General features: G+C 38.6%; 1 protein-coding gene across 11 annotated transcripts in view; it reads left to right on the top strand.

Moving 5' to 3' along the window:
* lama2 (laminin, alpha 2) overlaps positions 1-14,572 on the top strand; it is a 249,580-nt gene that overhangs the window by 131,089 nt on the left and 103,919 nt on the right. For 7 of the 11 annotated variants that reach the window (XM_047388556.1, XM_047388553.1, XM_047388558.1 and 4 more), the window contains 6 exons: positions 6,888-6,994; positions 8,428-8,703; positions 9,224-9,404; positions 10,894-11,030; positions 11,500-11,631; positions 12,804-12,908. In XM_047388556.1, coding sequence (XP_047244512.1) covers positions 6,888-6,994; positions 8,428-8,703; positions 9,224-9,404; positions 10,894-11,030; positions 11,500-11,631; positions 12,804-12,908 — 938 coding nt within the window. The remainder of the gene's footprint in view (positions 1-6,887; positions 6,995-8,427; positions 8,704-9,223; positions 9,405-10,893; positions 11,031-11,499; positions 11,632-12,803; positions 12,909-14,572) is intronic. The other 4 variants (XM_047388562.1, XM_047388561.1, XM_047388563.1 and 1 more) reach the window with 1 other exon arrangement.

Genomic DNA, 14,572 nt, shown 5'->3' with positions numbered 1-14,572 from the left:
GGAGCTCGGCCATCCGGGAGGGGCTCGGAGTAGAGCCGCTGCTCCTCCACATCGAGAGGAGCCAGTTGAGGTGGCTCGGGCATCTATACCGGATGCCTCCTGGACGCCTTCCTTGGGAGGTGTTCCAGGCACGTCCCACCGGGAGGAGGCCCAGGGAACGGCCCAGGACACGCTGGAGGGACTATGTCTCTCGGCTGGCCTGGGAACGCCTTGGGCTCCCCCTGGAGGAACTAGAGGAGGTGTCTGGAGAGAGGGACGTCTGGGCCTCTCTGTTGAGTCTGCTGCCCCCGCGACCCGGTCCCGGATAAAGCGGAAGACGACGAGTACGAGTACGAGAGCACAGTTTTGCTCAAAATATTGAAATACACACAACATTATGGGTGACATACCAGAGTTCAAAAGAGGACAAATTGTTGGTGCACGTCTTGCTGGCGCATCAGTGACCGAGACAGCAAGTCTTTGTGATGTATCAAGAGCCACGGTATCCAGGGTAATGTCAGCATACCACCAAGAAGGACAAACCACATCCAACAGGATTAACTGTGGACGCAAGAGGAAGCAGTCTGAAAGGGATGTTCAGGTGCTAACCCGGATTGTATCCAAAAAACATAAAACCACGGCTGCCCAAATCACGGCAGAATTAAATGTGCACCTCAACTCTCCTGTTTCCACCAGAACTGTCCGTCAGGAGCTCCACAGGGTCAATATACACGGCCGGGCTGCTATAGCCAAACCTTTGGTCACTCATGCCAATGCCAAACATTGGTTTCAATGGTGCAAGGAGCGCAAATCTTGGGCTGTGGACAATGTGAAACATGTATTGTTCTCTGATGAGTCCACCTTTACTGTTTTCCCCACATCCAGGAGAGTTACGGTGTGGAGAAGCCCCAAAGAAGCGTACCACCCAGACTGTTGCATGCCCAGAGTGAAGCATGGGGGTGGATCAGTGATGGTTTGGGCTGCCATATCATGGCATTCCCTTGGCCCAATACTCGTGCTAGATGGGCGCGTCACTGCCCAGGACTACTGAACCATTCTTGAGGACCATGTGCATCCAATGGTTCAAACATTGTATCCTGAAGGCGGTGCCATGTATCAGGATGGCAATGCACCAATACACGCAGCAAGACTGGTGAAAGATTGGTTTGATGAACATGAAATTGAAGTTGAACATCTCCCATGGCCTGCACAGTCACCAGATCTAAATATTATTGAGCCACTTTGGGGTGTTTTGGAGGAGCGAGTCAGGAAACGTTTTCCTCCACCAGTATCACGTAGTGACCTGGCCACTATCCTGCAAGAAGAATGGCTTAAAATCCCTCTGACCACTGTGCAGGACTTGTATATGTCATTCCCAAGACGAATTGACGCTGTATTGGCCACAAAAGGAGGCCCTACACCATACTAATAAATTATTGTGGTCTAAAACCAGGTGTTTCAGTTTCATTGTCCAACCCCTGTATGTGACTGGTACTTAAAAGTTGCAGTAATGTTCTAATAACAGCCTTAGTAAATCTCACACTACTATGTAGATGCTCTATTTGAGCTGATGATTTGGTTACCTCAGCATGGTGTTTGTTTCGAGCTATACCAGTTGTTCACAGTCTGTCCTACTTACTGATTAAATTAGCTAATAATAATTAGACCATTAGGGTGGCACGAATTGAACATTCAGATGTTCAGGAAAAAAATTGATTGTACAAGACATTTAGACAAGAGTACATCACATGTGATACACACACTGTATAGACAGGAAAGGAATTTCTATTTTGCAAAATGCGCTAAATTTCCTCACGTTTTAACCCACATTTGACACATTTCAAGATAAACTAAGATATGGGTGCGATGATGGCCGCCTCAGAGCTTTGTGCTCTCTGTAGGTATGAAAAGCACCAGTTCACACCTCAACCCAACCCCTCCACATCTTATTCAGATGCAAATTCTTCCCATACACCAACCACCCCCTACCTTCAGACATCCGCCTACCCTAAGGATCTCAGGGGAAAATGTAAATAGGCTATTTCAGCGCCTGAAAACAAGAAAAACCTAAGGACCTGATAATGTCTTCCCATCATGCCTAAGAGCCTGCGCCAACCAATTGGCACCCATTTCCACTGAGATCTATAACAAGTCACTGGAGCTGTGTGAGTTTCCCTCCTGCTTCAAATGCTCCACCATCATCCCAGTACCCAAAAAAACCCACCATCATAGGATCAAATGACTACAGGCCTGTCGCCCTGACATCTGTGGTCATCACAGGCTGGACCCACTGCAGTTTCCTTACTGAGCAAACAGGTCGGCAGATGATGCGGTCAACTTGGGGCTACATTTCATTCTGCAACACCTCGACCACCCAGGGATGTAGGCCAGGATCCTGTTTGTGGACTACAACTCAGCTTTCAACACCATCAACCTGATGAACACTTGACAGAGTCAGAGTTCCAGAACAGCACCATGCATACTTGGACTGATCTTACATCATCTCTCTTGTAAAGTCACTGGTGTATATATGTACATTTTAAAGATATTTATACTTTTTATTTGCATTTATGTTGAAAAAAAATCTTCACAGAGAGCAAAGTGTACCAGAGTCAAATTCCTTGTTTGTGTGCATAAACCTGGCAATAAAGCTGATTCTGATATATGGCCAGAGAAGAAACTGCATTGTGGCTTAAGGCTCAGCTGAAACATGATACAGATACTAAATCTGTTATTGTCTGGGACATTTTTAACTGTAATGTTGTCAAAACAAAAATGACTTGGACTAATTCAGAAGATGAGTCAAAAATACATTAGCAGCAGAACATTTTATCTGAAGAGGCAATACCTGTCAGTTGTCTCCACATTGGAGAATATATGATGTATACCAGTAGGAATGTCTTGTCCTCACTAAATAATTAAAATGAAAAAAAAGGTTTTGTGCAGAATGAAGATTCATGAAATGCTGTTTAAAAGTTAACTGTATTTGTATCAACATAATTTATTTGCAGTCCCTTGTCAATGTTGTTTTGTTGTTTCCTATTAGTGCTATCAAAAGAAAGAAACTGCACTGTGAACACTATATCCCTTTCCTAGATATCAAACAGCAGCACAATGACACTAAATCAGTGAATGTTACATACTGACTGAAAGGTTTGTCTAGAGACTGTAAACCAGTCCTAAGATGCCATTTAAAGAACCTGTATTCAGAAAGATACCCATTGGGTCTTAGAGACAGAATATATAATTAGCTTTTTGCGTTTTTCTTTTTTTGTTTTGTTTTTGTAAAGAGTGCCAGCAGGGTAGCTTTTGTAACCCAGTAGGGGTGTTGCTCTGAAGAGCACTTTGTCCTTAAGAAACATAGCTGAAATTATTTAAATTATACCTTTAATAGTCTCACTAAAACACTGAGTAGATGGTACACCATCTGGAGTGTGGATCTGAGTGTGTCAAGTAGCAGCTGTACCAGTAGGAGGTGTGATGTCTGAGCGGCCCACCGACTGCCAGCTGTGCTTAAACGTGAGAATAAAAAACTATACCTTGGAGAGAAAAGAAAAGAGAGACAGCAAGGCAGAGGGAGAAGGCAAGAAATACAAATGTACAGATGGCACATCTTGATGAAACTCTTCATTAAAGCTTGCTCTGTTGACAAAACCAGAAGCACAAGTAGGAAGGCAGAAAGCTCAACAGACAGGTAGAGTGATAAACAGACATAAAAGGATTTCAGGGCTGCACAAAAGCAGCTAGACAGCCTGACAAAGGGTATTAATGTGCATTTGATAGTTCATTGTTCTGTAGGTGTTTCCCCTCTCTACCCACCTAAATGGGTATTGATTAATCAGCCTGATCTATTGCTCTCCTGCGGTACTGATCAGCTGCTTGCGTCTTTGAGATGGAGGGTTGTTATTGATCCTGTACGAATGACAGAAGACCACAGAGAAGTATTAAAAGACAACAACTCTCTCTCTGTCTGCCTCTCTCTACCCATCACTCCCAGTCTTAATGAATTTTATTGAGTGGAGTAGAAGAGTTCAGACTGAGTCCAATTGTGCGCTATTGGAATGAAAAAATCCTTTTCCTTCTTTGTACATCAAAGTTCTTGCCGTTGGCCATTTTTGCGTACTCCAATTTGGGGTAATAACGGTTCAGTTTATTTCCTTTTGAAAAAGAAAAAAAATGTTTGGTATTTTGGAGCAAATCTGACCACCAAGCAGTTTGTCTGGTGAGTAAATTCAAATAAAATTACACCTTCATGCATTTCACACATAAGAATAAAATCTTTTGAAAATTGTTGTGGATTGTTAAATGTTTCTGTATTCACAAGAAGTAAGTGGACCTGTGGTAACTATAATTCACAAATGCTTCCTAAAAGTTTTGAAAATGCAATATTTAAGCTGTTTTATGGACGTTTGGGATAACTATTTTGCAGTTTGACTTGTCAAATAACTTTGGCACTCAACTTTGGCATTCAGTTAGAAAATTATTATGTTCAACAGTAAAAATACCAGCCTGAGCCAAGATACAGTCTGTGTTCACCAGTTAACATATATATCACTTTTATATATGTACATAATAATATGCAGGCATAAGTCAATGATTTTAGAGACAGGAAATATTGCTGTAAATTTGCATCCATGTTAAAAGTTCAGATCATATGTCTGATAGTATTTATATTGTTAAATTATACATACCCTTTACAAAGTCACTAATCAGGTGGTTTACAAGGTAGAAAAATTAGAGTTATACTTACAGCTTCAAACAGACCAAGATGGTCATGACCATTTGCCAAGCTGAAATACTTTAAAAATGCTGTTTCTAAAAAGTTGGATGCATGTGAAGGCAGTATGCACTATAATTATAAAAAAGGTAGTTGTAGTAAAGTAATTGTGTATCTATCGGTTTGTGTATCTGTTATGTTCAATGACAGTGGTGGCAGGGGTTTGTCCTGTAAAAGGTGGGTTGCCAGATTCAACCCCTGCTTCATCCATCTCTGTCTTCTTGTCTTTGGGCAAGACACTTCACCCACCTAGCCTGCTGATGGTGGTCAGAGGGCTCGGTGGTGTAGATTGTATGGCAGCTTCATTTCTGTCAGCCTGCCCCAGGGCAGCTGTGGCTACAAGGTAGTCTACCACTGTCATGGGTGGAGGATTGACTGTAGTGTAAAGCTTTTTTAGTCCTCTGACTTGATAAAAGTGCTATACAAGTGCAGGCCATTTACCAAATATCACATATTATAAATATAAATGGTAAAAACAAAAACTTTTGTTTTGTTGTTTGTCCACTTCTTTGTCTTTGTCACCTGTTCGGTTTGTAATTTTACAAGTTTGTTACAGAATACCAAGAGTCATTCCCATACAGTCTTACTTTTGAAGTCTAATTATGATACTCTGCATGACTTCATGTTTTTTTTTTACTTTAAGCTTAAATCCCAGCTGATGAAAAATCACACCTACATATGCCAATCAACCCCTCAGATACACAATTAAAAGCCCCAGCATCACAGCTTGCATCTGCTGCATAAGCCTATTAAAAGCATAGATGAGTACACACACATACATACACACACACTCAAAAAGAACATTATGTATACACTTTGTAATAAAATTAGCGACACACACCATATCACACAGCGAGGACATACATGAGTACTAGTCTGTATTGCCTCCTGCTGTTGCTTCATATTAAATGAAGAGCAGGCAGGACGACAAATGTGATTCCTAGTTAGGGAAGAAAGGAGTTAGCTCACCACAGATGTCCACACAAACACCAGAAATATGCAGAAACACTAATACAATTAACAGAAGGGCACCCATGCCGTCCCACAAATGTACACCTATTCAGCACTGCTATGTACTCACATTCAGGCATGCATAAACACAAACATATGCACAAAAAAAAAATGTGCAGGTATATGCTTGTCTATGTGTCTTACAGTCTCACACCCCATAGTGCCACCTTTTATCCACCATCTGGACTCTGTGCTGTGAGTCGCTACAACGTAAGCCTTATTATGGAATAAAATGTGACTTTCTCTTGTGTTACGCAATTATTTTCAGTGCTTGTCAAGATTTTTTCAGCTTGAAAAACATTTTGTTCTGTAATTTTGTAATAACCCATCTGGAAGATCAACAAAGTAAAGAAGTGCTCTTTGTTTATTTCCCTTGCATGATGCGTCTTTCCCCACAATAAAGCCTTAGTTTCTTTGCCTTATTCTGCAAAACCTGAAATAACTGTTTATCCATTTTTCGTCCTATTTGGTGTAAAATCAATGTTTATTTTTAATTCCCAACCAAGGAAAATAAATTATTAAAGTAGGTAGGGAAGCAATGGAAGAGAGATGTATTTGGTGTTTGTGAATACAAATTATATTTAGGCTACTGAATCCCAAAATGGTCAAATAAACTGAATCAAAAAACATCTGTTGAAGCATTAAACTACATACATTGAACTAATATTGAAGTTCAATATTATTACTGGTATTTTCCTCATTGTCAAAGGTGAATACAGCACATATGTTGTACTTTTACTGAATCGACGCAAGTGTTACTCAAATGTTACAGCAATTGCACAACAATGATGTTACTTAATCTTATGCTATACAATGCATACTCTTTGTCTGCACTGATATAGACTTAATCGCTTTGGAATGCTGGTTGCCATTTAACTGTTTACAACTTTGCAAAAAAAACCAACTTTTGGTATGAAAAAAGATCTTAGAACCTATGAAAATGTAGAACAGTTGAACGCTTCTGTTGTTTATGGGACATTTTAACTAGGAAAACCGAGGTGAACTTGTGGGAGTTCTTTACTTAAAACACTCGTCCAACACACGTCAAAGAGGAATCAACACCAGAAGTCATGCTGTTGTTGAATATTCATATTTTTGTTTTTTCCCCCTCTTTTTGCAGCCTGTCAGTGCCACACTAATGGTTCTGTATCAGAAGTTTGCAACAAGGAGAATGGTCAGTGCCAGTGCCAAGAAAATGTGGTTGGACAAAAGTGCGATAAGTGCATGGTAAGCATTCTTATTCTTTATAGTAACTGGTATGACAAATATAGTAGTTAGAGATGCACTCATCAGACTTTTGTGGATACCAGTTTTAGCTGATTAGCATTTCTGGTTAAAGACCATAATAACACACAGGAACAACTTTCAAAATATTTTTTTCTAGCATTCCAGCTTTGAAAACGATGAATTATTTACGTCAGGAGCAGAGGTAGTACCTCTGTGTGCGTGTGTGAGAAGAGTTGCCGCAAAACAAGGTGTCACTATTTTCATTCACAGAGAAAATTATATCAGGGCTGACAGTTTAAATGGTCGTTAGCATTCTATATTAGCAATTTCCACAATAAACGCAGCCAGCATTACTAAAACAGCAACATATAGTTCCTTACCTTAATACCTTAACCTTGAGGTTTCCAAATGGCAACCAAAATGTTCAAATCCAACATGTACCATGACAGATGGACTGAAAGCTCAGAAAGATCAAAACAGATCAACTGTGCTTCTCTCTGATCAGCTGTCCTGGTATCTGCTGCCATTCTCACTCAGTCTTGCTGGATCGCAGCATGAATGAGCCAAAAATTTGCTGCAACTCTTCATAGAAAATTTATATTTCTTTTAAATTGATTTTAACATTCCTTTGGTTCTTTTTAAAGCCCAATGATTATAGTTAACTGACTGTAGTTAACTTTCAGTCGTCTTTTATCAGTAATAGTGGTCATGCTGAAGAGTGTTGTTAGTGACCCAGTAATGCTTAGGAATGTTCACTGATCGAAACAATAACCGATTTCTTTGAATTTTCTGACAGCCTGGTCAAAAGCTAGGGCTAATCAAACTGAAAATTGACCAATACAATTGGGCCCTTTCTCGATGCATATCTAGTGTTGTGGCTTTTTTATATGTTTTGTCACTGATTTGCCATAGAGCATTCTTATTTGTTTTTTTCTGCTTCAATTTTTAAATATATTTTTAGTTCTTTAATATTATTGGGAATTATCAACAGTCCTAAATGACTATCTTACTGTACTCCGATTTCCTCAATATTTAGGTTTATTTATACTATCTGCTGTACTATTAGTGATAGCTTAGCCTACAATCACCCTCTCATCATTTAAACCTCAACATAATTCTACAGAAACTATTTTTACTGTTTTTTAAGCTACAAAACACAGGATATTTAGTTACACAGAAATAGCTTTTGTAATAAAGCATTGTTGTTGTCGTGTCCACACAAAGATTTTTTATAAAACAACTTTTTATTTCAACAGCCACAAACATTGCAGTTGTTTCTGCTGTAATTTTTGTTGTTATGGTAGGTGCTGTAGAATTTGTGCAATTTTTACTATTTAATTGATTCTCTTTTGTTTATCCTCACTTCATTTTCTTAATTTTACCTTCACTCCTCACTTTTTCCCATCCATCAATCTTGATTGTTACTGGTCCAGCCTAACTGCTGGTGGGATTCTGAGCTTCAGGAGTGTATGCCCTGTCGCTGCAGTCCTTATGGCTCTATCTCTCAGCGCTGCGACACTGAGGGTCGCTGCATCTGCCGCCCCGGCTTCATGGGCCGACGCTGTGACCTTCGTCGCCTAGGTTACGAAAGGCGGGAGACACGGCGGCCCGTTGAGCGTGTTCCAATGGAGTCTGTGCAGCAGAGGTGGGGGGGGACCTCCGGCACAACAAGGGGTTGTCCCAGGGGAGCTTACAGGCCTCAGACAGGGGTAACACACCCTGCATGTGGATGGCAGTGGTTGTGTTTGAGTGTTTTGCTTTGCAACCTAAGTGGAAAAAATGAGATGTAGAATCTTTTTTTTTTTTTGCTGAGAAATATATATGTAGACTCATCTCAGTCGTGTTTAAAGTATTCTTTGTGAAAGTTATTTGTTGTTGTGTTTTTTTTCATGAAAAATAGTGGCAATAATGCATGCTTTCTGATTTTTAATAACCAAACTAGCATCTTGCTGCGTGCTGTGTGGTGTCATTATTTGCTTTGGTGTTTTAGTTGCTAGAGCCACTAATGTTAGAAGATTAAAGACAAGAAGATATACATATGAAGACACACATTAAGAGTGAAATTATTAATGCCCTATTTTAGCGTTTTTTCATAGATTATTCTTTACACTTATTGTTTGAAGAAAGTCTTCCAAATCTAGTTATTCCTACTTAATTAAAAGTTGTTCTTTGCAACATTTTGTCCTTTCTGCTTTTGACCTTCTTAGCCTTCACTGTTTTTTATTTCAGCCTCAAACTCACGGCGTCACGACAGGTGGAGTGTGCGTCCCATGTCACTGCAACTCATTCGGTTCAAAGTCATTCGACTGTGACGAAACAGGTCAGTGTCGTTGTCAGCCGGGCGTCAATGGACCCAAATGTGACCGATGCTCAAGAGGATTCTTCAACTTCCAGGAGGGTGGCTGCACACGTAAGATGAGAACTTAAGTCATCTAAAAAGAAATTGATTTCTCACAAAAAGATTTGTCTTTGTGTTGTCCACTCAAAAATATTACATTAAATAAAGTTATTTCATGTTATTCTTTTAAGATTGTTTTATAGTTCATAAACATCTGAAATACAAACTTTATGCAAGACTTTCATCTAAAGAACAAGTCTAATCTTGAATATGCCTCTTTGCAGCTTCACCTGAATATCAAACCTTAAAGTTATAAATGCAAAATATTTGACTACTTTGTAAATGTGTTTCTTGTTATATGTTTAAACTTATTTTGTATATGAGGACAAAAACTGCCCTCTTGAAGCAAAAACTGCAGAAAAGCTCTTGTGAGTGTATAATACATATAAAGACAAGAATGGAGTGAAAAAAGTGGTTGTAACAGAAAACCAATAACCTTTTATGTACATGAAACCACCAGAAAGAATGAACTGTTACTATAGCAAACTAGCTGCTAGTAAAACAAAATACAGTAAACACTACAATAGCATATCCCTAATGCTTCAGGGGTACTGGCTTCTGACAAAGTTGTTCTCAAAATAGTCATGTTTGCAAAATTCAGCTTGCACGTAGGTTTGAAGTGAACATATCAAATTCAGCTTGTTCTGCTTATTGTGACTTTAGATAGCAGTCATCATAGCTTTTCTCAGTTGTGAAAAGTAAAAAGAAAAACAATATATGCAAATGTCAATATTAGAAATTGCTGGCAGTTGTGTGTGTTCATTTTACAAGTAGCAGAAGTGACGTTGGGGCTCTTGAAGAAAGAAAGTCAGTTTTTACAAATTTTGCAGTTTGGGTAAAACTAAAAATTGTTTTTGTAGGTTAATGAAAAATAAAATTGCAAAGTCAGTCATTCAGGAGAAACCTTTTACCAAAGATTACCAGGGTCAAATTAGGACCAGTTGTAGCTCTTAATAAGCTGCTTCAAAAAGTTTAAATGAAAAAGCTGTTGGTTTTAGTGTAAAGGATTATACCACTTCATGGAGGGCAATGAACACATTGAAGAAAAGATTATAATTTTCTCTCCTCAGTGTTACTTAAACTTTAGAGTAAAACAGCAAGACTGTAAAATGGATAAATGAAAGTAGACCAGAAAATTTCCAATAAGATTAGACAAGTTTTTTTTTTTTTGAGTTCATAATTACATTTCTTTGATAATGGGTAAAATTCAATTTATTAGTTTTTTCAGCTTTGACATTTTTAATCCTTTCTTTCCGTTTCCATTCACCAAAGACCCTCCCCTGTCTATTTTTTTCCTAGCTTGCAAATCATTACACCTGTTTCCTATTGTGAATTAGTACAGCTGTATCCAATCAGTGTGTCAATGGCAGCTTGAATGATCTTGAAAGATAAACTGTGAAATTGTTGAATTTCATTAAAATACTTTTTGTGTCTTCTACAATTTGTCCTACATTGTGCTCTTTGTAATGTTCTTCAATGATGTTGCTCTCCAATCTGACAGCCTGCCAGTGCAGTCATGTGGGAAACAACTGTGATGCGAACACTGGGCGGTGTATTTGCCCTCCCAACACAATTGGTGAGAGGTGTGACCGCTGTGCGCCCAACCACTGGGGCCATGATATCACAACTGGATGTAAGGTGAGACAGTTTTTTAATCAAAAGTGTTGCATTGGGATAAACTCCTTGTAAAATGAAACTAGGTAGCACAATTAAAAAAATTTGCAAATGCAAATTAGTATGTTACTGTTAACAAATCAGTGAAATCAGTAAATGAACTTCTCAAATAACATAATTGCACTTAAAATGTTTTCTTGTTTTCTTACTTCTGATTTTCCTCTTTAAAGTACCTTTTCTTTGATTTTTTTTTATTTTTATTTTTTCTTGTCCATAGTAACGTCACTTTAATGGTCCAGGCTAGTTAAAATAAATTTATTAGTATATATTTTTTTCAAGTTAACATTTTAAATTTTTGTTCTTTTTTATCAAATTGTGGGCAGATTTTTACCACAAAGAAATGTAAAAAAAATGTTTCCCGTTGTCTAAATGTTTTGAAACGATTATAGACAAAAAGGTTTATGTGTAATCCTGTTTGTGTTTCTGAAAAAAGGAGTGTGGCTGCAATGTGATTGGCTCAGTCACCCAGCAGTGCAACGTCAACACAGGCTGCTGCTTCTGTCTCAATTCCTTCAGAGGAGAAAAATGCGATGAATGTCAAATTGGGTATAGAGACTTCCCTCAGGTAAAAGGTCAAGATTAAACATGTTTAACGCGGTGCTGCTACTTTAGAGTGCCCTTTTTTTCTTTTTTAAAGATAATTAAACACAAATGCTGAGGTTTATTTTTTAGGACTTGAGTGATGTGCAACACTGTTTGGTTTGGCTATCAGTTAATATTAATAAGTTCCAAGGACAAGTATTAATAAAGTTAGTAAATTTTATTAAAATTATTAAGTTAGGGAATGGCTTGATTATCAGGAAATAATAACCAAACAGTTCTCAATCTATGTCAGTTATTGTTTTATGTATAGAATGTTATGATAGAAGTAAATAACATTTAGGACAATTGATTCTTAATGTTAAGTTAACTAGCCATCACTGTGACTGATTAGAGTGATGGACTACCAAGATGGCCACCAAAAAAACGCTTATGGACTCACAAGATGGCGAACGAAGAGATTGGCATGGTGATGTCACTGGGATTCCAGCTGTGACTCCTCCTCCCTGGGGGCGGTGATGAAAATGGGTTAATTACAGTGTATTCTGGGTTTCTTTCTTTTCTGCAGCATTCTGGGTTTCTGAGTTTTTACCAGTCTCTTTTGTTCTCTGTTGCAGTTCAGTACCTTTTTATTTTTTTATTTTATTTTATTTATTTTGCGGCACTGCTAGCCTTTTGAAAATTGACAGATGGGAAATGAGTTAGAGAGAGAGGGGAATACATGCAGAAAAGGTCAACAGGCTGGGACTCGTACACATGTTGAGGACTGTAGCCTCCGTACATTTGGATCACAAGCTTTACCTGTGCGTCATCGCCGCACCCCTGTACAGTACTTTGTATTCCTCCCATGATTAGGCGTGGCATGAGTATCCCCTGAGACTCCAGTTGGGCCACCGATTTTTGGCAATATAACATTTATATAAAATTTCACATTGGTTTAGTAACACATGTGACTTAAAAAAGGATCAAATTAAAGATAATTGATCATTTAAAAAATTTACCTTCTTTTTTAATATCAAAAGAAAAAACAACTGGTTAACTCAATTCTTTGGAGCACAAGTGAATTAAAGAACATTAAGATAGGATTTCTGTTAAGATGTTAAATTAATTAAACCATATAGCCGGCCAATACCTTATTATGTTCTTAGCTTGGGTTAATAGAACCCTTCGTCTGTATTGTCTGCATATTTCCAACAGTGCATCCAGTGTGAGTGCAGCGTTGCAGGATCAGACAGCCAGACCTGCGACTTGGAGAGAGGAGTGTGTGCCTGTGCAGACCGAACAGGAAAATGTAGCTGCAAGGTAAAGCTTACAGGCTCCTTTCTGCTTGTGTTGGTCACTTCCATGTTATTTTTTGCAATCATTCTGTTACTTTTGTTGCATGGCATCATACTGCTGTGCTCTGCTTGGCTTTACTTTAAGGTAATTCAGCTTTAAGTCTTTGAGTTTAGATATTTAAGCTAGGAGGCATAGAGAAGATGGAGTATGTGTGAGTTTCTGTTCTGTTTGATGGATATTTTGTTTTTGTCATTTCTGTCCCTGGCAATACATATGACATTTAATCCAGTTTCAATTCAGTTTATTTATATAGTGTCAGTTCACAACACGTTGTCTTAAGGCACTTTGCAATGTCAATTTAATTGAATCATACAGATTCTAAGTCAAGTACATATATTCCAATTGATGTTGTTGATGTTATCAAACAATGCAGTAAAATTCAGTTTAATTAAATCGGTTAAAAGGTTTTCTATCTAAGGAAACCCGGTAGACTGCATCGCGTCAGTGACTTGCAGCTTTCACTCCTCCTGGATGGGTATGTAGTGACAGTGGACAGTCGCTTGGATTGACTTTGTAGCAATCCCTCATACTCAGCATGCATGTAGGGACAATGGAAAGGAAAAGTCCCCTTTAACGGGAAGAAACCTCCAGCAGAACCAGGCTCAGTGTGATCGCCCATCTGCCATGACCGACTGGGGGTTATTTAAGCTAGAATAAAAGTTTCTGTAGTTTTTTGGTGTAAAAAAAAACGTTCCTTTTTTTCCTTTGGGGACGACTGTGGCTCAGATGGTAGACGTTCGCCCTGTAACAATTGGTTTGCTGGTTCGAACTCCCACTCTCTCCGTCTCAGTTGTCGTGTCCTTGGGCCAGACACCTTACCCGCCTTACCAGACGATACTGGTCAGAGGGCCAGGTGGTGCCAATTGCATGGCAGCCTCGCTTCTGTCAGTCTGCCCCAGGACATCTGTGGCTACATTGTAGCTTACTACTGTCAGTGTGTGAATGTGTGTATGAATGGGTGGATGACTGATTGTAGTGTAAATGACTGTGTGGTCTCTGGGGATTTGATAAAGCACTATACAAGTGCAGGCCATTTCTTCTTTATGTGACCTGTTACCCTTTCTCGCCTTAAAACATTTAGCTTGACACTTTATGTAAACATTCACCAACTACATACAAGGACGTTTGTGAATCATCACTTTATCACTTTGACAAGTTTCAATCTTTGACAAAATCAAGGCATGTGCAGATTATATAAAGACTTTCTCAGACAGATGACACTTTTGACCTCAGACATCTTATTATGCCTTACGGAAACAAGGTAGTTTTTTGTTTTCACTCATTTCTGTATTGATGCTCCACAAATTCGTAACCTTTAATGAGATGTCAGGTAATTTGTATTATGGTCTTTCTTAAAAGACATGAGTTTGAATGCTTGTCACTCATTTGTCACTTGTCTCATGGTTAATCTGTTTTGTTTTGTTTTTTTTAGTTCTGGTTCTCTGTTTGAACATTGTTATACAACTAAGCAGTACAATTGAATTTTATCATATCTTTACTCCTATTTGAAATTGTTTAAACCCTCCATTATTGGACATTTATTCCTTTTCTTTTTTTTAAATGTCCATGATGCCAAAGGTTTATTGAAAATATTATATATGCAGCTGAAACAAGATGTTCACATTCAC

This window comes from Girardinichthys multiradiatus, chromosome 15, assembly GCF_021462225.1.
Source record: "Girardinichthys multiradiatus isolate DD_20200921_A chromosome 15, DD_fGirMul_XY1, whole genome shotgun sequence".
NCBI lineage: Eukaryota > Metazoa > Chordata > Actinopteri > Cyprinodontiformes > Goodeidae > Girardinichthys > Girardinichthys multiradiatus.
This window is presented reverse-complemented; position numbering and strand designations above follow the sequence as displayed.